At 36.2% G+C, this 26,215-nt stretch overlaps 2 protein-coding genes across 2 annotated transcripts in view; one reads left to right on the plus strand and one right to left on the minus strand.

The window, feature by feature from the left end:
* Positions 1-26,215, minus strand: part of LOC149088522 (zonadhesin-like) — a 135,314-nt gene that overhangs the window by 17,367 nt on the left and 91,732 nt on the right. Inside the window, 8 exon segments of the mRNA XM_089252083.1 lie at positions 10,965-11,135; positions 11,252-11,318; positions 11,321-11,343; positions 13,693-13,866; positions 13,959-14,138; positions 16,098-16,274; positions 20,817-20,993; positions 22,187-22,288. Coding sequence (XP_089108209.1) covers positions 10,965-11,135; positions 11,252-11,318; positions 11,321-11,343; positions 13,693-13,866; positions 13,959-14,138; positions 16,098-16,274; positions 20,817-20,993; positions 22,187-22,288 — 1,071 coding nt within the window.
* LOC149088523 (chymotrypsin inhibitor-like) lies at positions 536-3,169 on the plus strand. The gene is made up of 2 exons (XM_089248052.1): positions 536-683; positions 2,466-3,169. The coding sequence occupies exons 1-2, from the start codon at positions 614-616 to the stop codon at positions 2,657-2,659; spliced, it is 264 nt and encodes an 87-aa protein (XP_089104178.1). The 5' UTR covers positions 536-613; the 3' UTR covers positions 2,660-3,169.

Genomic DNA, 26,215 nt, shown 5'->3' on the forward strand with positions numbered 1-26,215 from the left:
TTTTCTGATAGACAGTTTCCATAGAGTGTATATAATTGTTTCATTTGTTGAATAAATAGAAGATGCTCTACGACATGGGCCAGCCTCCTAGGAGGTGAAGAGATAAAGTTGCAAAACAGCTCTGGGCGTGAGCGGTCATCAATCAATCAATCACTCCCATGTTTTCAAGTTGCATTTCAACATTTAAAAACAAAAACACAACAGCAACACCACCACTAAATACACATTCATTTTGATATGGAAAAGTTAAATTTTCATAACGTCATCGCATGAACTTGCATATAAATCCAAAGACACGGAATAGTTTTTCGGTCAACACGTGTATAAAGAGTTTGCCGTGACTTTGCTGAATATAATTATACTCAAAGAAAATCAGCATTTACGAAGGCACATCTTTTTTTTCAAACAATGTCTGTGCAACTGAAGAATGATATTACGGAATAGAATATTTTGTTTCCTCATTGTACTTAACGAGCAGGAGGCTTACGTTGAATATTATATAAAAAGACTTTCACATTCACACACACACAACACACACAAGTAAGCTAAAAACTTTCATCCACTCATTCTCCGGATTTATCTCCTAATATTAAACAAGAGTCAATTTCAGAGCATGGGAAAATTTCAACTCTTTGCGTTGTTGGTGGTTGCTGTCACGTTCATCACAGTGTCTGCTCAAAAAGGTAATTAATATTTAAAAAAAACTAGTTTTATTAATTTAATTGTAATTACTATTATTACAATTTCGTCTTTCTTGTTTTTGGAAATTTTATTTAATTACAGCCGGTAAAAAAGACGCTATTTGAAGTTATACAACGTGGATTCGTCTGATATAACTTTTAAAAGAATATCACATAATTTAAGATATCGTAATTTACTGCAGTAAAAGGTAATTTTTAGGCAGCGGCCTATTTAATAAGTTTTGTTTTTTTGGAAATTCCGACTTTGAGTGAATCTAACGGATTTCGATTAACATGTTTCTGTATGTAAAACATTGTATTATATTTATTGTGGTAAAAATATTTTTTTAATTCAGAATAATTTAGCATTATAAAATACTCAATGAAAATTTAAATGGTGAGTATCGTACGTACAAAGAAAGAGCATGGTAATGGATTTAGGTGCAGTTCAGAAGAGTTTTTTGAACTTGAGCGCTCATGCGCAGTGTCCTGTCAAAGTCCAATAAGTCACTTGGCTTGGCTTTATCGTTAGGACGTCTGGTCCATTCACTTCTGTTCCAGCGATGGTACGACTGTATTTTACGTTTTACCCTCACTTTAGTATGGCTCAGTAATATGGAGCCATATTCTTACAGGATGGGGATGCGTATTGAGCGAATAGAGAAAAAGTTTTTGCGGTCGTTATTCCTTTCGGTGTGTACGTTCGAGATGCACCTACTTCGGATCTTCTCTCTTTTTTCAAGATGGCATCTCTCGATAGCAGACGTACATTGCGAGAACTATCATTTGTACCAAAAGTTTTTCATGGCAGAATTGATGACTCTTATTTGTTAAGCCTAGTGAACATATCCTGCCATCTCGTGAGCGACGGGCTCATAGCTCTCGTATTGTTTTGTTTTAGTTACTTCGTGCAAGTAAGAACATTTAGGATACCTCACACATTTTGCAAGCATATACGAGTGACTTGTGTTTCGAGAATGTACCTGTTGCTTGTAAAAAGTATTACACGACTGAAAAATCCCAGATATTTTTCATAAACATTCCTCATTTAGCACTTATACTTTACATATTTCTCACTCTAATCCTTCTTTTCATCTCTAAGAGTGCTTTCGCATCCTGACTTTTTTTCTCTTGTTTACATACGTTTTTCATGTTGAATTATTTCTGTTTATCTATCATTGTGCATTGTATTTTTGTGAAATACATCTATTTTTCGGGTTTTTTGTTTTTACTCTGGGTAGACGTGGTATCTTTGTTTTTCTTGTATCGAAAATTATCAATTTGTATTTCCATTAAGTAGATACATTTCTGCATTATGTGCTTCTTTGAGGATTTAACTTTTAATGTGTAAATTTGATGAATTATTTTTATCTATTATTTTACTTTTCCTATATATTTTCATTATTTTATTGTATTTTTGCCATTTATATGCCCGTAGCGATTTCAATGTCTGTAATTGGACTCGGCAGGTTGAGATACGAAAATAAATAAAGAAATACATTGCACTGTGGCCATCTTTTACCTTGATCTGTAATTTAATGCATCAAGATTTTGATCATGTCCAAGAAGCCGTATCGATGCTGCAGCAATTCACATAGGAAAAATTTGTTTTTATAAACGTATAAAGTGAATAAATGAATAAAGTGTTAGCAATGATTAATTGCACATGCATATGCGAATCAATATTAGACATCTTTTAATAATTTTCTCAATAAAATGAATAATGTATTAATTTAGCTTCTCGTGATCATGATAATTGACAATTTATGCTTGTATCCATCATAGATGATTGTCCACAAAATGAAAGACGAGAGAAGTGTGGAAGCGCTTGCGAACCAAACTGTCAAAACCCTAATCCAGAAGTATGCGTGACGATATGTGTCGACGGATGCTTTTGCGAGTCAGGCTACATCAGAAAGGAGCCCGCAAAGAATGGAGTGAAAGCACCTTGCGTCAAGAAATCCCAGTGCTCCAAGTAAAATATACTACCATGAAAACTTGACATTTTTTTCCTGGCCTTACTTCAACTTGTATTGTGATTATATGTGTGTGTGTGTGTGTATGCATCCAGGTATAAATCCATGTTTATTCTAATAAATTAAATGCATTAAAAAGCATTGCACTCGCTTATCACTGAGGTTTCTTTTGAAAATATTCACTAGCGTTACATTCTTTCGTCGCGATGGACGATAGCAAGCCGTTAAGTTATCATTCGTTCAAAATAATGTCTGAACATAGCCTCATAGTCAGATTTATGACTAAACTTATTTTTTACCAAAAAATAGATATTAATATTTTATCGACACATTTATTATCTAAACGGTTGAAATTTTGAAATCACGTCGCCCATCTCAGGTTCATGTCCTCGTTGTTACGTATTCATTCCTTACATTCCGTTGATACCCAGCGATTCAAATATGACTCCCGATTTCAATCGATTCAGTTTCCCATCCGACTTGCATTCACTGTGAGTATCAACAAGGCACAGGGGCAATCACTTTGTTTGGCAGGTATTAACTTTGAAACGCCTTTTTTATTTTCACCAGGACGATGTGTGGCTTGCTCAAGAGTCCGCACGCCGGAGAGTTAGTTTATCTACGCTCCGGACCGATTAACGAAAAAAATTATCTACTTTCGAGCTTTGCGGTAAGAGGTGCGGAAAAAATAATGTTTGTTTTCCATCTAAATAAAATCTACAGTTTTATTCGAGCTTGATAAAATTTTGCACAATTCACCTTGAATCAAAATAAGGGGATACTCACTGTGTACCAGGGATTTAGAAAAACTCCCCTCATCCCCCCCACCTAAATGAAGCCTCCTCACTCTGCGTAAAGCCCGGGCAACGCCGGGTACTTCACCTAGTGACAAAATATTTGTATGAATTGAGCAAAACTTTGTTTTTCCCCGATGTACTGCTACATTACATAAAAAAATCAAGAATGGGGGACTCGGTGTTGATTAAAAGCATTACGAAATACATAGCAACAGGTGTTACGTTTTGTTTAAGATTCATCGATATGATGTTATTTCAATGGTTTAGGCAATGGAGGCGGAAGAGACGTGTTATTACCGCTATTTCATAAGTGGACAAATAATCGAATCTTGGTGAATTATTGGGTAGTTGATTTTTCAAATAAAAGAAATGACAGAATGTAAAAAGATATATATATATCTCTGGAATTCATACATTTTAAATTGAAAAGTACCATCTAAAGTAAAAGACAGATAAAGGTTTTCAACAGCTGGCTGATGCGCAAATGAATTCAGGAAAGAAGGAAAATTTAACTGCCTTTGAGGGGGATCAAACTTCATGTCCTCTCATTTGCCGGGTGAGCGCCATGGACTACAAAAGCAACGAATTCCAATTTTTCCTTAGAGCCTGTGTGCAATGATAGCATATGGATATTCAATAAGTCGCCATCTGGTGGCACGTCAAGAATTGTGAGTTTTAGCCTGAGTTAGGTACGACCGTCCATGTACGGTCCCGTTCAGCGCACGTGAGTTCTAAGGAAAGAGTGAGATTCGTTGCCTTTGTTGTGTAGTGCGCTCACCCAAGAGTGAGAGAACGTGGGTTTGATAGCTAGCAAAGGCAGTTGAATTTTCTTTCTTTTTTGAATTCATATTCGCACATCAAGCAACTGTTGAAAAACCTTCGTATGAATCGCGGAGAAAGACATAAGTTCTTGGAAAAGAGAGATGACGCTGAAGACCACATCGTGTCACGCACAATCCTCAAAACTGAAACTGTTTTGAAACGGACTCTCAATTTCATCTGCGTTAATAGCAAATAACAGTGGTACTGGTTTCTCGCTGGGCTTAAAATCTTTTAAAATCGCTTTAAATCTTCCTTGTATTTGTATGTACAGTATCTTCATCTTCGTGCTTTCGAAATAAAAGAAGTTAAATAATTTTATTAAAGAAGAATTTTTTTGTAAAAGGATGCAAAAAGTCATACAAATAGATTTGTCAATTTTTTTCAAATTTTGTGGTGAATTGGCTGCGTTTTCTTGAATATTGTTAAAATCACAGATTGTAGTATAGATTTTAAACAGGAAAAAAAAATTCCAGAGAAAAAATATCGATCCAAAACACATAAAATCGAACGTTGTCAATAGATGCCTTTAGTAGGATCTAATTTATATTGAAACTGAAACAATTTATTCAAACTTTAAAACCACGTCGTTACGTATACTCAAATAATGGCGAACTCATTATGGCACGATTCATTATATTTGCACATCTTGACCCCTTGCTTAAGTTGAAACTTTCCAGTATTCCATAAATTTTATTCGATTCCTTGAAATGACTTTTCACTAATATAAACTTGTTCTCGCTGCTCAATAAAAATCAAATTTCCACCATCATTTCAAAAAATCAACTCCAGGAGAGGAAATTATAAAATCATTTTAACCGATACTTTAAAGTATTGAATTTCACCCATGCTATAGCTCACCCCGGCATTAAATTTCACCTTAGATCACCCCTGCATTAAATTTTATCTAAATAATATCTTAGAACGTGAAATTCTGAAAAAAAGAGCGACAAACATATATCCAAAATGTACATTAAATTAATTAGAAAACTAGTGTTTTATGTCAACAGCAGATGTCACAAGTGTTTTGTGAACGAATTGAATCTGAAATGTCTCTGCAATAAAACTTGTAGTCATATCGGTTATAGTCTTGTAGTCATTTGGGGGCACAAAAGTAGCATGAGCACTACAATTTGCAGATGATATACACTGAAGAGCCAAAAAAACTGGTCCACCTGCCTAATATCGTGTACGGCCCCCGCGAGCCCGCAGAAGTGCCGCAACACGACGTGGCATGGACTCGACTTATGTCTGAAGTAGTGCTGGAGGTAATTGGCACCATGAATACTCCAGGGCTGTCCATAAATCCGTAGGAGTAAGAGGGGGTGGAGATCTCTTCTGAACAGCACGTTGCAAGGCATCCCAGATATGTTCAATAATGTTCATGTCTGGGGATTTAGGTGGCCAGCGGAAATGTCTAAAGTCAGAAGAGTGTTCCTGGAGCCACTTTGTAGCAATTCTGGAAGTGTGGGGTGTCGCATTGTCCTGCTGAAATTGTCCAAGTCCGTCGGAATGCACAATGGACATGAATGGGTGCAGGTGATCAGACAGGATGCTTACGTACCTGTCACCTGAAGTCCAGACAACACCCGGGCTCTGTCCCTTGAGGGATATAAAATCGTACCTGTCACCTGTCAGAGTCGTATCTAGACGTATCAGGGTCCCATATCACGCCAACTGCACACGCCCCATACCATCACAGAGCCTCCACCAGCTTGAACAGTCCCCTGTTGACATGTAGGGTCCATGGATTGATTCATGAGGTTGTCTCCATACCCGTACACGTCCGTCAGCTCGAAGCAATTGGAACCGAGACTCGTCAGACCAGGAAACGTGTTTCCAGTCCTCAACAGTCCAATGTCGCCGTTGTCGGACCCAGGCGTAAAGTTTTGTGTCGTGCAGTCATCAAGGGTACACGAGTGGGCCTTCGGCTCCGAAAGCCCATATCGATGATGTTTCGTTGAATGGTTCGCACGCTGACACTTGTTGATGGCCCAGCATTGAAATCTGCAGCAATTTGCGGAAGGGTTGCACGTCTGTCACGTTTAATGATTCTCGTCAGTCGTCGTTGGTCCCGTTCTTGCATGATCTTTTTCCGGCCGCAGCGATGTCGTAGATTTAATTTTTTACCGGATTCCCGATATTCACGGTACACTCGTGAAATGGTCGTACGTGAAAATCCAAATTTCATCGCTACCTCGGAGATGCTATGTCCCATCTCTCGTGCGCCGACTATAACACCACGTTCAAACTCACTTAAATCTCGATAACCTGCCATTGTAGCAGCAGTAACCGATCTAACAACTATGCCAGACACTTGTTGTGTTATATAGGCGTTGCCAACCGCAGCGCCGTACTCTGATTGGTTCCATATCTCTTTATTTGCATACTCATGCCTGTACCAGTTTTTTTGGCTCTTCAGTTTACTTTTATAATGGTGAATGTCTGAACTGTGATTGAAGAAGTAAACAAGCTTTTACCTTTGTTAAAATGTAACGTAGACTAAACGCATTTCGGAGTTATGTAGACTGCCTTCCTCATTGGAGAAATACATGAGACATTAGAAATAAAATTTAATACAAATTTATAACCTAAAAGGTGATCATTTACAGCAAGTTTGCTCAACCGCTTGAAAAGTGCGGGCCACTTCATTGGTTTGGAAACGTGTCACGGCAAACTTGAGCTATTTGAAAGTGTGCAGCGAGTCATTCAGTTGATCTGAAAATGTGCTGCGAGTCATTCAGTCGATCTGAAAATGTGCTGCGAGTCATTCAGTTGATCTGAAAATGTGCTGCGAGCCCATTTCAGTTTTCTGGAAATGTGCAGAGAGTCACTCAGGTAAATCTGCCGCAAGCAACATCAGTGATCTCGAAATCAAAATGTTTTCGAATCTCGTTTCTAGTCACGTAAATGATATGGAAATGTGGCAAGAACCTCTAAAAATATTTATAAAAATGGCGCGAGCCGCATAAGTGAACTATAGTTGTGTGACGGGCCACTTAAGTGAGCTGGCGATGTGGCTTGGTGACAAGTGATTGTTTAATTTGTTTCGGGCCGCTAAAAGGTAGTTTTCACCGACAGGGTTTAAACGATAGTCACAATTTTTGGAAAGGAGGTCGACACGGATTGGTTAAATTCAGGTTTTCAACAAATCTGTGTCGATCTCCTATCAAAAGGGGGATTCTGACTATATAGTTTAAAAAAGTTCCGTGATACCGCCCTTAATGATCTGGAAATGTGCCGGGGGACACTCAAGTGATTTCGTAATTTTTCATGCGACACTAGTGTTGGTCATTTGTCGCGGGCCACATCAAATGACTCAGATTTCTTCATTTGGCCCCCGGGCCGGGCCATGTGTTGGGTATGTATGATTTACACTGAGAACTGGTGTCTTTTGCTTTCAATTTTTTCCCATCTCTTCATTAAGATGTCCCTAATATTTCAAACATAGATTTAAGATATAATAGTATTATTACTCTGTGATTTCAAAGCTGCCTGATGGGTAGTAAAGTCTGCAGACAGCTCAAAACATGCGCAAATATTAATTATAGACCACCCTTAAAACAGTCTTCACTAAATTTCCAATCAGTTATACGTATATAATAATTTTTTATCTAACTTCAACCCAAGGTTCATTCTAACTTTATTCACCCTCTGGTGTAAATGTGAATATACATAGTAAATATAACGGGTGTCCTATGTAAGTGTTATTGCGGCATTTATCTCATCTACCGTCCGTCGTGTGTATATATAGAGGTACAATTCCAATTAAAAAACAATACTGAAAAGGCGTTCAAAAATATCACCCGGTACCAGTTTTCAGAGTGCAAATACAGTGTGTCACAAAATAAAAATAAAAAATCTGAATTTTTATACGGTCTCTCTATCTTTTAACTTCCATTGGCAAGTGCAATATCCACTAAGACAATTGAATTCAAAAATCGGAGAGAATTTATGAAAGAACAGCAAAAACTAACGGACAATGCTCCATTCGCTTACTTATGCTGTCTTTTTCCAAGTTTTCTCCGGTTTTGAATTCAAATATCCCCACGGATATATTGTACTTGGAAACATGGAATTTTTTTGCTAGCCTCAGGAGAGACGGAGCACCAACTTTTAAATTAGAAGTTAGATTGCAGGGGAACCGTATAAAATTGTATATTTTTTATTTTGCTTCAAATGGGAATCATACCTCTACGACTTACGGCTGATGCGATAAAGGCCGCATTAGCAATTACAGGACACCCTGTACAGTAAAAAAAAAAGCCTATATACCGATTTATTTCATCAAAATTCTATTTCAATTTAGAAAATATATCTTTTCAGTTTTATTTCAATGCAAAATATACGGCTACACAGGCTGCCCTAAATTTTTTCGACCGCAGATATCTGTGCAACTTTTGACTTTAGGGAAACATACTTTTTGTTACAAAAAATTTTCAAAAGACTTGCAGTTTCTTAAAATTTCAAAATTTGTTTGAGGACACCTTATTCATAGAAAAGTAAAGGAATTCAGTTTTTACACAGTCCCCTCATGCCAAAACTTCCAACTATTGAAATGTAAACCCCGCTTCGAAAAGTCAGGTGCAAAAAATAGCATATTTTTAAATGCCATGTTTATCGAGATATTAAATATGTAAAATCACTATATTTTAGCAACTTATTGTTTTGGCAAGTTTTCATCTACTTTAAAGTTGCCATTTTTAGGGACTGTACACAAATATAACGCAGACAATTATAGTTTAATTTTTTTTATTCACGATAAATAGCAATTACAATTTTTTAACACTTATTTTGACAGTTACATAATTTTTACTTCTTGGAATTTGATTTACATTTCGAAACTTGTGAACCACACCCTAAATTATTGGCGATAAATATGAGTTTTTTTGTTTTTTTTTGTAAATCACGTGTAAAAGCCGAATTTACATTTCACTGATTGGAAGTTTTACCATACAGGGTCTACCTAAAAAAGTAATTTTTTTCAATTTTTTTATGTATACGACCCTTTCGTAAACTTGCTACATTTTGGGTTTCAGTACGCCATTTGAAAACTTTATGTTACTGATAGGTATGTCAGGGCCGGAAGGCGGGGTTGCTAAAAAGGGGCGATTGCCCCGGGCTGCAAAATTTAGGGGGCGGCAAGCTTTAGGTGGAAACAAAAAACACCATTATAAAATTATCGAATTTCAAATTATTGGAGGCGGAAAAATCATGCTTGCCCCGGGTAGCAAAAATCCTAGTTACGGTCCAGGGTATATTTCTAATGTGAAGGTTGCAGAGATATCCGCTGTGCAAACAATTTCGGACAGCTTGTATAGTGCATATACCCAAACACCACACATATTACACCCATTATTATACACGCTATTCACCCGTTACTGGATTTCTTCCGCGTATCTTTGAACGGTCCATTACGTTTCCTGTGGGGGGGGGGGGGTACGCGTACTACAGATCGGGAACTACTGTCTTAGAAAATCTAAAGAATGGACTTTGCTTTTTGAATAGAAATGGTTTTATTAAGTGTAAATTTTATAAGTTCGAAAGTTATATAGATTTACTGCTCGCATTTTTTATGACAATGTCATTTTTCATATGATACTGAAATCAGCCATGTGACGGCGGACATTGTGCTTCTGGAATGCATTTTCTAGTCGTTTGATCTCTGTAATAGCCTTTCCTGCAGTCGCAACCCTTGTTGCAGACCAAGGCAGCACAATTTCCTTTTGCGAAACAGTCGTTGCATGGGTTCACGCATGTAGAATAGACCTCGTCTGCAGGGCAATTATCTGTTGAAAAATAAACGAAACAATAATAATGTATTATCTATATTCGTTGAATCACCAATCAGAATCGAATAAAAAAGTTATTATTTGACAATTGCAAAATTCTCATTGCATTCAATAAGATATTGTTGGTTTATCACAATCTAATTCTTAGGGAGGTTGGCCATGAAGAGAGGAGGGAAAAGGTTTCAAAAATGATTCACGTGTGTTCACAATTAACCAGGGGCGGCTCGTAATGAAGGCGCGAAATCGTGCTGCACCAAGGATAGCACCCTTCTCAGTGTATACAGTTGAATCTCTATATAACGATATTCTGCGGACCAAGAAAGATATCGTAATGGCATTGTTTGTACCACGATAGAGTAAATTTGTAAATATTTATTTGCGGAAAAAAATTCGAATTCATTAATTGACGAATATAACTCATTTATAGTTGCTCTACTCTGTAAAGTGTAGAACAGTGTCTCTCAACCGCCGGGCCACCGCCCAGTACCCGGCCCTAACACTAGTCGAACCGGGCAGTTAGTGATTTGCCGTTTCTTTTTTCCCATTAATTTCTCGTTAGTTGTGTGTATGATCAGATCTTTTACTCACGCAACAGAGATTTACCGGGCCTCGGGCTTCTAAAAGGTTGAGAACCAATGGTTTATAAAACTTTCGTGTATTACACAGAAAACAGGCTTGTGGCAACTTCATTAACACTTTCGAAGGGTGAATAGGGCAAAATTTTCTCCATGTGCATTCAAGTGATGAAATGATCCAAGCAGATTTCAAAGTACGCGTATGCGACGTCCGAGTTTTGAAGCGCTTGCACATTACAAGAGAGGTGGTAATGCAATGGATCATTAAAGTGTATTATGCAATGATGTCTCAAGGATAGATCGTATGACGATGACCTATACTTACTCTCAGGACACTGATACTTTGGAATGCAAATTTTGTTTTGTGCGGATCTGGTGTATCCTGGTTTACAATCACAACCCCAGTTGCATCCCAAAACGCTACAGGTGCCATTGCTGGAGCAGTTATTGCATATGTTGACGCAACTAAAATATTGCTCGTTCAGCGGACACCCTCCTGTAGCATAAAGAAAATAAATTGTGTATGGAAAAATTACATATATATACGTTACATGAGTTTAACAAGAAATTATTATGAGTTAGATTCCTATGACAATAACGAATACAATTATTCTTCTGGTGCACACTGGATAGGTTCAACGCATATCCCGTCATCATTCTGTATGAAACCTTTCTTACAGAGAAGCATCCTTTCACACATATGTCTACGCAACTGATCCTTATTCCGTAGTTCTTTGCAAGTTTTCTGGACAAGCTGTTCCGCAACTTTGGTATTCTTCATTCTCTGGACATTGATCTCTAATCCGACAAATATTGCGATATTGTAGAAATACTATACAGGGTGTCTTGTAAGTCCTGATTCGGCTTTTATCTAGTTTTCTAATTTGGAATATGCTCAAAATGTGTTCATAAATCACTCCGTGCAAATTTAAACAGTGAAAATAGAGTGTATCATAAAGGAAATGAGGCACCGTACCCACCAGTTAGCCCCAAAGAAAGTGGCAACGAGCAAGGGAAAAGAAGCTAAAAGCCCATTAGCTGTGCACAAGAAAAGAGCCCAAGAGCCCACAACATGCCCTATATTATTATTTTCTTCTTCGTCTTATTATTATTATTTTCTATTTTTAATTTTCTTATTTTAATTTTCAAATATTATTTTCTACTATTATTATTTTTCTTCTTTCTTCTTCTCTTCCTGTTCCCACGCTTACCCGGCCGGACTGCCAGTTGGAGTTTTACCGACGCGACCGCACACTCTGGGGGTACCAGAGTGCAGTAGAACTTGGCTAATTCGAATTTTGAATAATTCAAACATTTACGAACTCCCCCTTGCATTTTGTATCTAATCTAATGTTGGAATTTTTCTTGTTTAATTCGATTTTTAAGTTTTTTGCTGCAATTTGGAGTTGGAGGAAAAAAATATATTTTATGAGCAAATTTAGTTGGAAAAATTCCTACAAGAAATCAGACTTTGATTTTATGGATCGAGTTGTCAAACAATAAATTTTTAAAAACTTACGAAAATTTGAAAAAATCACTTTTTCACTATTCTTTCTTTAATAAATTTATTGCGCATTTCAACATTGTTCAGCTGGCTCAAGTGCATTGACATTATGTACTGACTATTTTGTTCAACCTATGCATCAAGGGGTAAAATTCAAAATCTGAATTTTTTTTATCGTAATTTTTGAGAGTATGAAAAGTTTCGGAAGTAACAGAATTACAATACGTTAATGATAATATATTTCCTTGATATAGTATAAAAATGATTATCAAAATTTGGGAAACAGTTTCGTAGCGGATGATCATGAACAGTTTCCGTCCGTCACGCTTTGAACATGGTCAAGAAATTCTGCAGTGATGCTGATTCTAGAGAAGTGGAATAATGTAGCAGTGAACAGATCAATTATTATAATTATAAATTATTAAAATTTGGAAAACAGTTTTGTAACTGATGATGAAATCTTGATAATTCATAATTATAATCCTATGTGAATGTTGAAGATTATGTTGAAATTTACAGTCATTTTACAGATACAGGATAGATTAATTGGATAATTCGAACTTTTTCCAGTGACGTTGGACTTTGAATTAACCAAGTTCGACTGTGTACAATAGTCTCAATAATCCAAGCGGCATGAGACCTTGGTGCCGATCCCCCGTTAAAAAAACTCGCCCGCAACAGGTCTACTACGATACAATTATTCAATCATTACACCTCACTCATGGTTTGGAAAAAACTAATGGCAGATGGCGGCACTACACATAACAAGCATTATACAGAAACGAACTTCACCTCAGATTCACAACACGTACAAGCACATTCCAACATTTACCATTCCGTTAGAAGTTCCGTATACGAATGTGGACGAGGTACATGTGTGGCTTAGTTGTCCTTTTGAGACTGAAATTACAATACGTACGTACGTACGCATGTATTACGTAGCATTCCTGGAAGAAAATTAAGAAGTTGGTTTCTTGGGAGGAAACAAGACATTGAGGAAAATGCTCTCAAGAAGGAAATTCGAAAATTTTTGGTGCCTCAGATTATCCGGAAATTCAAGGAACGACAATTCATATCACCAGCCACAACCGCTAAATATCGGCAATTGAAGAAGTGCAGCACAGAAGAGGATTGTCAATAATATTGTTTGGTGGTTTATAAATAACGCCAATTCTGATCTTATAAATGTTCAATTTTTTATTGCTGTCCAATTTCTGGACGAAACACGTTTGCTACCGTGAAAACTATTATTTTACTCTGATTCGCGCATTCATTCAGTATTTGATATACATTTTGATACCGGTCTGCTTCATATATCATGCGATTTTCAGGGACATTCGATTTTCCCGGCATGAAGACGAATGCGGGGAATACGATACATAAAGGTGGAAATAAAAACGAAAAATTTCAATAATTTCATTAGATTAGATGTTTTTATCAATATGAATTCAGAAGTAAACACTGAAGAACACATAATTCGAGACAGTTTTGAACTGTCAAATAGTCTCAGAGATCCTTGTTCCTAAAAAAAATATGGTACATTACTTACCCATTGAACATTGTTCTTCAGGAACACAAGTATTAGTGTATCCCATCGTGTAATGTCCGGGTGGGCAGTCACAACCTCCGAAGCATTCATAAGGTTGGTCACAAACTCCTTTTCGGTAGCAGTCATTGCAAGGATTCATGCAAGACGTGTACACTCGATCTGCAGAACACCCTGCTGTAATCGAAAATTATTCTATAAGTTAAATATATGGACAGAAACAACAGGAAGTCGATGGATACGATTGCTTTGAAATTTGGCAAACTAACCAGGAAGGCATTGCTCTGGTTTTACGCACATGCCGTAGTCGTTCCTTACGAGACCTTCCTTGCAGAAGCACCCTCTCCAACAATTCCCTGTGCACTTTATCTGTGCTCCGTAATTTGCGCAAGTTCTTGGGCAAGCGGTACCACAGTCTTCATATTTTTCGTTGGCAGGACATCTATTGTCTGAACAAAATAGGAATACAAACAAACTTGATAGTTCAGTTATTTCCTCATTGATGACAGAGATTTAACACGTACTTATGACTTATCAGGACATTGTGAAGGTCTCACGCACTTCCCATCGTCATATTGCGTACGAGACCACTCTTACAGAAGCAGCCTTTCTTACAAACAACCGAACACATGTAATTCTGAAGATTGTAATTTTCGCAGGCTGTAACAGTCTTTCCGTTCTGCGTTTTTGGGTCATTCGCCTAAATTTCATCGTAAATTGTGTAAGAGGTTATTTTCTTTGTTATCATATCGAATTGCAGAACTGGAAATTACAGACTCATTTATTCAGGCTCTTTAAAATTTAACCAAAAAGTAGCTACTTTACCACACACCAACTACGGTCATATATCGATATACGGAAATGTCGGGACAGGCAAAGAAGTGGCTTCTAACGTTCTACGCCCGGATTCGAACCCACGGACCTTGATGGTAACCTTCATAGTGGAAGACGAGCAGCTTACCCTGCCACCACTCGGCGAACAATAAAATTAGCCGGTCGGTTGAATATTAAATTTAATACAATTTATGTGTTTTTTTTTTTTTCTGGAATCGCCAGTAATGTAAATCTAATGCAGAGATCAGCCCAATGGCAATGTTTGGCCTTAATCAATTTATCACATCGAACGGGAGATTTGGTAACCCTTTAGACCATAGATGCATCTCGTCCATATTACTCTGCGGAACTTCTAACGAATTGGTACATGTTGGAATATGTGTGTACGTGCAGCGAGAGAGAGAGAGAGAGAGAGAGAGCTTCACGTGGAGTTTTTTTTTATGAGTAATGCTTGTTGTGAGTAGTGCTGCCACCTGCCATCAATTTTTCTTGCTATGAGTGAAGTGTAATGATTGATTGATTGTAGCTTGTAGGCCTGTTGTGGCGAAGATTTGGCAAGCTAAGTATGTTTTGAAAGTATGTTCAAAGTATGTTTTGAAATACAGTATTTATTGTATTGTGTTTTACGAGCTTCCGCTGAAATGTCTCGCCACAGAGAGCAAGCGACATACAACGACACATTATTTAATCGCACTTTACTCACAACTTGAGTATAGATGGCAGTACTTGCAATTTGTGGTTCCCAACTTCGAGGCGCAAATGCGAGCCCATCTCCCCATTAAAAAGTAAGAAAAACTGGTGACAGATGGCAGCACTACACATGACAAGCATTACACAAAAACAAACTTCGTGTCAGGTTTCACTACACGTACACGCACATTCCCGCATGTACCAATTCGTTAGAGGGTCAGCAGAGGAATATGAACGAGGTGCATGTGTGGTTTAGTAGTAGTAGTACCTACAATTGACACTTAATACTAATAATATAATTAGTATGTGTTATAATTAGAGCCCAGATTTTATTGATGGCCATATTTTGGCCTTTTTTAGTATCAATGCAGATAAATGCATAAAATCAAAGAATTTTCGGTATAAGTGCATATTTTTTGAGGGTTTAAGGTGAAATTTAATGAATTAATACATATTTAGAATATATTTTGCGAATATTAACCGTTTTATTGTAAGGCTATTTTTAGAGACATGTCAAAGTGTTAAAGGTTTTTTAGAAATAGTGTCGAAATTCTTTTGTTACTTTCGTTATTGAGAAGCTACAACAAACTTTCGGAAATATGAAAATTTTGTTGGTCTCAGAAGAGGCAGTGAAACAACTTTCTAAATGGAAGCCCACTGCACTTTAAGCTGTGGAACGCATAAAAAATTAGATTTTTTTTATTTGATGACGCACTACATTTTCATTCTCGAAACTCGTACAGGGTGATACATGAACACGCTTTGAGCATGTCTTGAATTGGAATCATACCTCTCCGAAGAACGGTTGATAATTAAAACCGAATTAGGGTATACTGGAAGATGTGCGTGATTTTTAATTACATTCATTACATATATCAACTCACCATCAACACACTCCTCTGGTTTCACACATTTCCCTTCATGATTCCGTACGACACCATCCTTGCAAAAGCATCCGTCCTGACAGACCTTTATGCAAGTGAATTTTGTATTGTAATTTTCGCACGTTAGAGGACAGGCCGTTCCACAAGCGTTGTATGTTTCATTGGCTGGACATTGCACTGAAAATCCAAGAAAGAAGTTTTAATTTCTTTTCTAATTAGATTTATTTATTTTCCATTCTATCAACAGAAAATCCAGTTACAGTTGGAAAGGGGAGGAAGCAAATCGCACAAAAAATAATGCAAGAAAACAAAAGAACACTTGAAAATGACATAAAATAAATTATTAAAAATAAACAATACATCCGATGGACTAATAACAAAATAAAAAATGAATGAAACTACCAATGAAATGTACAAAAATAAAGAAATGCAGTAGAACTTGGTTAATTCGAATTTGAATAATTCAAAACTTTACGAACTCCTCTTGAGTTTTCTGTCTTTATTAAATGTTGACATTTCTTGTTTAATTCGATTTTTAAGTTTCTTGTGTAATTCAGTGCATATTTTAGCATTTTAAGTTTACATTTTAGCATTTTAAGTTTACATTTTAGCATTTTAAGTTTACATTTTAGCATTTTAAGTTTACATTTTAGCATTTTAAGTTTACATTTTAGCATTTTAAGTTTACATTTTAGCATTTTAAGTTTACATTTTAGCATTTTAAGTTTACATTTTAGCATTTTAAGTTTACATTTTAGCATTTTAAGTTTACATTTTAGCATTTTAAGTTTACATTTTAGCATTTTAAGTTTACATTTTAGCATTTTAAGTGCACATGTTAGTGTTTTAAGTGCATATATGTATATTTTTAGAGCATATTTTGCCACTTTTTAGTGCATAATCCGGGATCGAGTTATAATGTACTCAGGCACTATCTATGATTCAAAACTGAATAAATAAATAAAATCGACAACTAAAATAAAAATAAAACAAATATCTAAATTCATAGATTCAAATACTACTCAAAGAAAAATCATCATAGGACTGAATATCTATTGAAAAATATTTCTAAAGCCGAATAGTCATCACAAAGCTGAATATTGTTGAAAATCATTCGCAAAATCGAATAATGAGTGAAAATAGTTCACAGCTGAATATTCCCTAAAAGTCGTTCACAAAGGCCGCTTGGCAGTCGTGATGTTTAAGGAGCTTGCCTCTTCTTTCACTGTGCAAGTCTGCGTTTGAGTTCTGATTTGGGCATGGGTGTCTGCTAACACTAACAAATTCCCTGCACAAATCACGCAGGTCTCTTTGAAATACGTGATTATCACGTTATTAAAAAAAAGTTTAACACTGCGTTAAACAAAGCTGAACATAACTTGAAAAATAATCACCAAAAGCTAAATATCTTTTGAAAGAAACATAACCCCAAAGCTGAATATTAATTGGAAAAAAAGTGATCGAAAACATATTGATTGGGAAAAAAGTCATCTGAAAGCTTATTATTGATATAAAAAATTAAAAAATGAAATACTTAAAAAAAAATTATCGTTAAGCTATACATCAATAGAATAAACAACATTGCAAAATTGAATATAACACGAAAAATTATTGCGTGTCTGAATAGTGTTCGAAAATCACTACTTGTGAAAAATTCACAAACCTGAATATTGGTAAATATGTTTTGTCTTGAAACGCACGAGTAAAATTCATTTGAAATACAAAGAACACTGTGATCAATTCCAACGTTGGAGCCAATTCGGACTGTACCGTAATTTAAGTGTATCTTATAAGTGATTCGCTGTAAAAATTCAATTTTTATCTTTGCGATACAATAATGTCAATGATTATTGTATCACCAAGCTAAAAAAAATTGTTTGAAAAAAAATATGCCGCTTTTTATGAAAAAAGTACATAACAAATTTCAACTATAAAAAAAGTAACTTTTATAGATTTTTTTAACTTTTAACAATTATTTCAAAAGCCGGAAAAATGAAATATGTTGTGTTTTCGTATAGATTGCAATTATTATTATTATTTTTATTCATTTATTATTTTTTTGGTGAAAATGCTCGCACATATAAACTTATATTCTATATATTCAACTATTTCCAATGAAATTCATTGGGGTTTCGGTTACAAATGATCAGCACATGCTGTTGTCTTGAAATATTAACAAAATATTTACAAAATTTTGAATTTTAAAATTTCCAAAATTTATCAGTATTACATGTCATGAATTTTTATATTTGATTTTGCCTTTACTTCCACTCAGAAAGAGGATTTGGATCTATAACTAATCTTAAATTTACTATATTCACCTCCTGCAACAATCGTTTCACACAGAATCACGGCAATAACAGCAACGGTACAGGCTGCTCGTAAATCACTCGTCATATTTCTATATTCTACTTGTTACTATATGTTACTATAACCTTTAATACTTCTGTCACAGAAATAAATCAGAAATGTCTGGCAGTTTCCAAATTTCCTACGTTGATGTCGTAAATAGGATGATATTGTTCTCGTAATTTAATGAAATCTCCTCAAAAGTCTATTCTTTTCCCTCAATTACACAAGGCTTATATACATAAAATGCATTAAAAATGAAAAAGACAATGTTCTGAAAAACGAGCAAAAGAGCGTGACAGACAAGAGTCGCGAACTTTAGATTATCTATTTTTCCCATGCAGTCCCAGCTGTCACAGAAACTGGAATTACGTCATATGAACACGATAAATTATGAGGAATCTATATATGGGTGTTTCGAGAATGAAAATTATATGCTTCATAAAATAAAAAAAAATCTAATTTTTTTTACGGTTCTCAGCATACGGTGCAGGGGCTTCCGTTTAGAAAGTTGTTTCCCTGTCTCTTCTGAGGCCAACAAAATTTTCATATTTCCGAATGCTTGTTGTAGCTGCTCAATAACGAAAATACCAATAACAAATGAATTTCGACAGTATTTCTAAAAAAAAAAAAAAATTAAACACGTGACATTATACAATGAAAAGAAAAAAAAGGTCACAAAGTGTCAATTGAGGAAATGCAAGGTTTTCTGATGATGACGGTTTCTAGAAATGGGAAGGTTGCAATCAAATTTCGCTCGAGAATTAAGATTGATCACGTAAAATGCTAACGAAAGCTGCATAAAAATGCGTGTCTCAGAATTTTCAAAAACCGAATTTATTGCTTTGCACTATGCACTGTGACCGGTGATATATGCTACTGCCAAAGTTTGAAAATTGCCGATTCGCGTACTGGCCGGCCCAACTGATCCGGCCAATGTCCGAAATTCGGGTTTTCGTCGGGATCTGGCCTGCCCATATATATCGATCCCTATGACCACCACGTTGGCGTATTTTTTTTTGTTTTGGTGCATTTTTATGACCATTTATGATTAGTCATAGTGAATCACAATTATTAATTGTCAGTTATTAAAAATGTAATTCTTTTTTTCCATCACATAAGGTTTTTCACGCGATTTCATATCTTGGGAGGTGGGGGGGGGGATAACTGAAATCCAAATACTTTGAAATTTTCCTTTTATCACCTCATAAATATATATACTTCACATTTATATCGTAGCTCTGTCAATATATTTATATCCCTTAAAATCAATAAAATATATTTGTCAATGGTTTACTATATTTGTTCATAGCGCACAGTTTCAATGTGATTTGTATACTGCTTATGAATTACTATTGAGAGAAATGTAGTTTCAACTTCATCGCAAAAAGTAAGGCCCATTTGAGAAAACCAATGCCAGATTCGGAATCAGTGCCCCAAAATCTCCCTAAAATCACTGAATTATTCTTTGGCAATGATTTACTATATTTATTTATAGCGAGTACATACAGTTTTCACGTGATTTGTATGCTGCCTATGCATTACTATTGGAATTTTATTTTCACTTTACGTCAAAAACTAGACGTGATAGAATTTTTTAAACTATTTTTGCAGTAATTAGCATTCAAAAAAACATAATAAACACCAATTATTTTTATCGCAGACCTGTGTTATAAGTGGGTGTTTTGTTTTGGAGCAATAACACTTACCTATATATATCCGAGCTACTCTGAGCCCGAACTAAGAATAGGGAGGAGACAAGAGGAGCTATATTGCGCCAGCTAGAATTTTTGCAGCAGACGGTAAATTTTAGGGGGAAACACCGTTACAAAATTATCGACTCTTTGATACTATAGATTTTCACTTAAAGATGATCCCTTCGCAAAAATGACCATGATTCCTAGCAGCAAGCAACTGATTTTCCCGCCAATTTTTTCTGGGAAGTACTGTAAAATCAACCTTACAGTCCGGACACTTGCCCCTTTCTGAATTGCCCTTTTTTATTGCCCAACTCTGATTCTTCGAAAAGCGTCTGAAAGAAAGGAGATGAGTTCAGTCATTATTGCTCTCAAAGCCCCCCTAACATGAGCATTAATTTCAGTATTTCTAAAAAAAAAAATTTCATGTTAGACTTCGTGTTTTTTCTTTCCAAACCAAGTCATTTCATGTATGTCTGTACAAATTTCTTTGCTATAAGTCCATTCTTCCACAAAATATGGATTTATCAAATGTTATTGGATGGTTTTGAATTTAAATTTGATAATTTCTTGCATCATCTAGTATAGAAGAACAGCTGCTTTTTGGTAATTTAATGAATTGTACACACAGATCAAAAATGGAACTAATCGAGGAATTGATTAATGAACTCACTAGTAATGCATTCCTCCGGACTTACATATACCCCATCGTCGTCTCTCGCGAAACCTGGTTTACAAAAGCATCCTATTTGACAAGATTGTATGCAGCTGAATTCTGTTCCAAAATTTTGGCAGCTTAGTTCACAGGCAGATCCGCATTTACTGTATTCTTCATTCGTTGGACATACCGCTGTGAATGGCAAAAAAAAAAAAAATAATAATAATTATTATATATATATATATTATATATATATACACACATATATATACATATTGTTCAGAAATATATGATCGATGACTTGACATCTTAGTTGCTACGTGGACCTGAGTGTAAAGTATTTACGTGGATGTTTGTTACTTTAAGGGTAACCCTATGAATATGGAAAATTAATCCTATATACAATATATCTATATACGTTACATTAAAATGCGTGTATTATGCGTAATCGCCGAGCATTTTCGTAAGCTTGATAAATTCCCATAAATTCAATGTAATTTGTATGCTGCCTATGCATTATGCGTAAACTATTGGAATTACTATTGGAATTTAATTTTCACTTTATCTCAAAAACTAGACATGATGGAAGTTTTTAATTATTTTTCCAGTAATTATCATTCAAGAAACTGTAATAAACACTAATTATTTTTAAGAAATCATTTTCGTCGCAGACCTGTGTTATAAGCGGGTGTTGTTTTGGAGCAATAACACCCATTCCCACATATATATAAGCAACTCTGTGCCAGAACTAAGAATGGGGAGGAGACAAGAGGACCTATTAGCCCAGGTAGTATTTTTGAGGGGGGGGGGGGACGGAAAACATCATTACAAAATCATCGACTCTTTGATACTATAGATTTTCACTTAAAGATAATCCCTTCGCAAAAATTACCATGATTCTTAGTCATTATCCAGCAGTAAGCAACTGATATTCTCGCCAAATTTATCTCGGAAGTACTGTAAAATCGATCTTACAGTCCGGACTTGCCCATTTCTGAATTTCCCTTTTTTATCGCCCACCTCTGATTCTTCGGAAACCGTCTGGAAGGAGGAAGATCAGTTCAGTCGCTGAGGTGAACATTATTACTCTCAAAGCCCAGTTTTTTTCTAGAAGAGAAAAACACTGATTTCATGTTTTCATGTTAGACTTCGTGTTTTTTTCCTTCAAAATAAAGTCATTTCATGCATTTCTGTACGAATTTCTTTGCTATAAGAGAGTCCTTTCTTTTCCATAAACTATGGATTTATCAAATGTTATTGGATAGATTTGAATTTGATAATTTCTTTGATCATCTAGTATAGAAGAACAGCTGCTTTGGCAATTTAATGAATCGTACACACAGATCAAAAATGGAACTAATCTATGAATTGATGATTGAACTCACTAGTAATGCATTCCTCCGGACTTACACATACCCCATCGTCGTTTCTCACGAAACCTGGTTTACAAAAGCATCCTTTTTGACAAGATTGTATGTAGCTGAATTCTGTTCGTAAATTTTGGCAGCTTAGTTCACAGGCTGATCCGCATTCAATGTATTCTTCATTCATTGTAAATGCAAAAAAAAAAAAAAAAAGACTATTGTTCAGATGACTTAACATTGCTGCTACGTGGTTAACATAGTTGCTACGTGGACCTGAGTATTGAAAAGTATGTACGTGGATGTTTGTTACTCTAAGTATAACCTTATGAATATGGAAATTAATAAATTTTCCATATTAGCGTGTCCTTTGTTCATGTCTCACAAGGTGTAATTAGTGATGGTGTCACCTTGAATGTCAAACTTTTTTTGATGAAAATAGTGTTTCTATTGGTGATAATTCCGACGTATATTGTTATATACGTCGTTATATAAATGATATTGTTATATAAGTGATTATAATTTAATGTGTGATAATCGAACTTTAGCAGATGTTCCTAATGACAGTGCCACTCTGAATGACATAAATTGAGGAATGCCAGAACTTTGCCACTGGACTCATCCCGTTGCCGAGATCTGTTGCAGCCCAGCTTCGTGGCAGAGTCTGGAACACTCACTCTGAATGACAAAAACTTTTGGATGTAAATTGTGTCTCTCACCCCACCCCCCCACCCCCTGTTCTCCGTAACAAAACTGTTGTCTTCCATTTGTGTCCTTATCAGTACCCCTACTTTATTCATACCTTTTAATCTTTCCCCACATCAACAAGCCTTGTGAAGTGACTCACTCGGTCCCTCTTAAAAAAATCATTCTTTTCGCTGACTCGTTCTTCTGAACTAATTATACAACCAATTATGTACATTTCACAGAAACTCAGATGAAACTCCTTTGATTATGAAAGCAACTTTTCTTCGGTTTCATTAACTGTGGTTAGGTTAGTAAATCACTGCAATAGCAATGTTAAATTAGCAAATTAATGAATGGGAAGAGAATAAATGAAATTTAAACAAATATTATGAAATGAGAGAAATTAATTTAGCCTGATATAAAATTTTTTCTAGTACGGAGATGTCGTTATAGGGTCGAGAGTATTTCTAGTACTAGCTTTGATCTCCTGCTCTCTTCCCTGTGTTCTAGCTTTCTTCATCACATTATGAATTAAAACAGTCAATTCAAATATTTTTTTTTCTTTCCCTCACTGTATTTATTTTCAAATACAGTCGAATCCCGTTATAGCGAAAATCTCGTTTTAACGAACACTTTTCTAATACCTCAAATAAGTTTACATAGGAACAATGCAAATAACCTGAAATTCCTTTATAACGAAATTTCGTTATAACGAAGTGATTTCTCCAGTCTTTCTGAGTTCGTTATAACGGGATTCGACTGTATTGTAAAATATGCAATTTAATTGTAAACTCTAATTTGTATAGTGCTATCGTAATTGAATGGGAACAAATAAATTATGTTACGTCTGATAATAACGTCGGTAATTTGCACCACAGAATCACCGAAAGCTCCAATGAAGCTATTGCTGAATGAATGAACGTCAGAACTTTGCCACTGGACTTATCCCGTTGCCGAGATCTCTTCCAGCCCAGCTTCGTGGCAGAGTCTGAAACACTTTATTTAGTGTCAAAAAAAAAAAAAATAAAAAATAACGTACAAACTTTTTTACAACATATTTTCCCCGGACAATTGGGTACTGTCGCGATTAACAAATTTTGTGGTGATTAGAAGACGAGATGGGATTAGGGGTTGGAGAAGTTTCGGGGTTTAGTTAAGATGAATGTACACATATTAGGATGGAGGTATGTTTTAAAAGCAGAGCTGCCAGGTCGAGTCGTCTCGTCCTAAACCTATTTTGGTGAGCAATGTGGGCTTGATTTAAATGGGGGATTGTCTGGAGAGAGCCTTAGCTAAGGATCAGCTTCGGTCTTGGTGTTTTGGTTGACTCGATCTGGCTGGTTATATTTATATTTACAAAAAAAAAATGAATATATATATATATAATATAAACTACATGTAATGGTTATTATGAAACCATTCGTGTCGTCGCGCCTAGCACCCTAGCTGGAATAGCGGCAATAAATTCTTAAAAACACATTTTCTGGTCGTACTGTCAAATCCCGTTATAACGAACTCCAAGAGACCGGAGGAACCAGTTCGTTAAAATGAAATTTCATTATAAAGGAATTACCGGTTTTTGCATTTTGTTCTAATGTAAACTTATCTTGGGGGATTAGTGTAGAAAGTGTTCGTTAAAACGAGATTCTTGTTATAACGGTATTCGTTAAAACCAGGGCCGCAACTAGATGCTTGGTCACCCAGGGCATGCGCGCATTTTGACTCCCCATATAATGTTGAAGGAGACGTTTCAGAATGAAATTTGCGCCCCCTCGGGTCCAGCGCCCGGGGCACGAGACCCGCCTGCTCTCCCCCCCCCCCACCTCCAGTTGCGTGCCTGGTTAAAATAGTATTCTACTGTACTAACAATGCCAGTTTAAGAAAAGATGCCAACAGCTCCATAAATTTGAAAACGCATGATGATAACGCCACCTCTCGATATAACGATAATCCCTATACAACAGTGGTTCTCAAACTTTTGCCAGCCGCGGCTCCCCCTCTCTGGAATAGTAGATATTTTCACTTATAAAAGAACCACTTGTTCCACCACCACCAAACGACTCTGACAGGTGACAGGTACGTAAGCATCCTGTCTGATCACCTGCACCCATTCATGTCCATTGTGAATTTCGACGGACTTGGACAATTTCAGCAGGAAAATGCGACACCCCATACGTCCAGAATTGCTACAAAGTGGCTCCAGGAACACTCGTCTGACTTTAGACACTTCCGCTGGCCACCTAAATCTCCAGACATGAACATTATTGAACATATCTGGGATGCCTTGCAACGTGCTGTTCAGAAGAGAGCTTCACCCCCCCCCCCTTACTCCTACGGATTTATGGACAGCCCTGCAGGATTCATGGTGTCAATTACCTCCAGCACTACTTCAGACATTAGTCGAGTCCATGCCACGTCGTGTTGCGGCACTTCTGCGGGCTCGCGGGGGCCGTACACGATATTAGGCAGGTGCACCAGTATTTTTGGCTCTTCAGTGTATATCCACCTCTTGTTCATCCACACTTCATTATTTTTCATTCAAAACGGAACACAGCAAAGCGGTTGTCCTGTTGGCGTTGAGGGATTTTTTCTCAAAACGGCACATTTTTCTAAAGCATTTTCAAAGTCGCATTCTACAGTAGAACCTCTTAATAACAGACACCCTTGGAATCGAAAAACTGGTCCGCTAACCAGGAGTGTCCGTTAATGGATAACTAAATACATTGAGACCCATCAACGTAATTCATAAAAGTGTCCCCTAACGGGAGAATCCGTTATTATGGGAGGTTCCACTACAGAATGATCGTGTTTCGTATGTTATTGACGACAGAGAAATAAAGGTATTTTACTTGGCTAGGCGAAATCTTCTGGAATCCACGTAGAAATTTCCAATTTTTTAGGCTTAACCATCTCCAATTGATGATTTCCCACTAATTTTCTTTCAAAACTTGAATGAAAATTCAAAAATTTGACTGTAGATAACTTTCGTGGATGTTGATCAGAACAATAATATTTAAATATTTTTATACCAGCACTCCTTTATGCTACCTCTTGGGCTATTTTTTACTTTTGTAGAGTAGCCCATTTCGGAGAAAAAAAATATTTTTTTCTACTTCTACAGTAAATTCAGCAAAAGTGGAAATGCTTCTTTTTGAAAATAAGTTCCTCACTTGATGTAAAAACGCAACACCAAAGTAAGTGTAATTTCGACTTTAAGCGTCATTTAAACCCGTAAGTGGCGTTGTGAAAATTCTGTGTGCACCTGGCGTTGTGGGACCATTTTGACCCCAGCAAGTATTAATGCATTTTAAAAATCAGCACAAAGAAATTTCCACAAAAGCAATTTGTTTTTACAAGCCTTCATTC

Source organism: Pholcus phalangioides, unplaced genomic scaffold, assembly GCF_987345545.1.
Source record: "Pholcus phalangioides strain wild (caught in Gottingen) unplaced genomic scaffold, Ppha-v1.0 ptg000003l_1, whole genome shotgun sequence".
In the NCBI taxonomy this organism is placed as follows: domain Eukaryota; kingdom Metazoa; phylum Arthropoda; class Arachnida; order Araneae; family Pholcidae; genus Pholcus; species Pholcus phalangioides.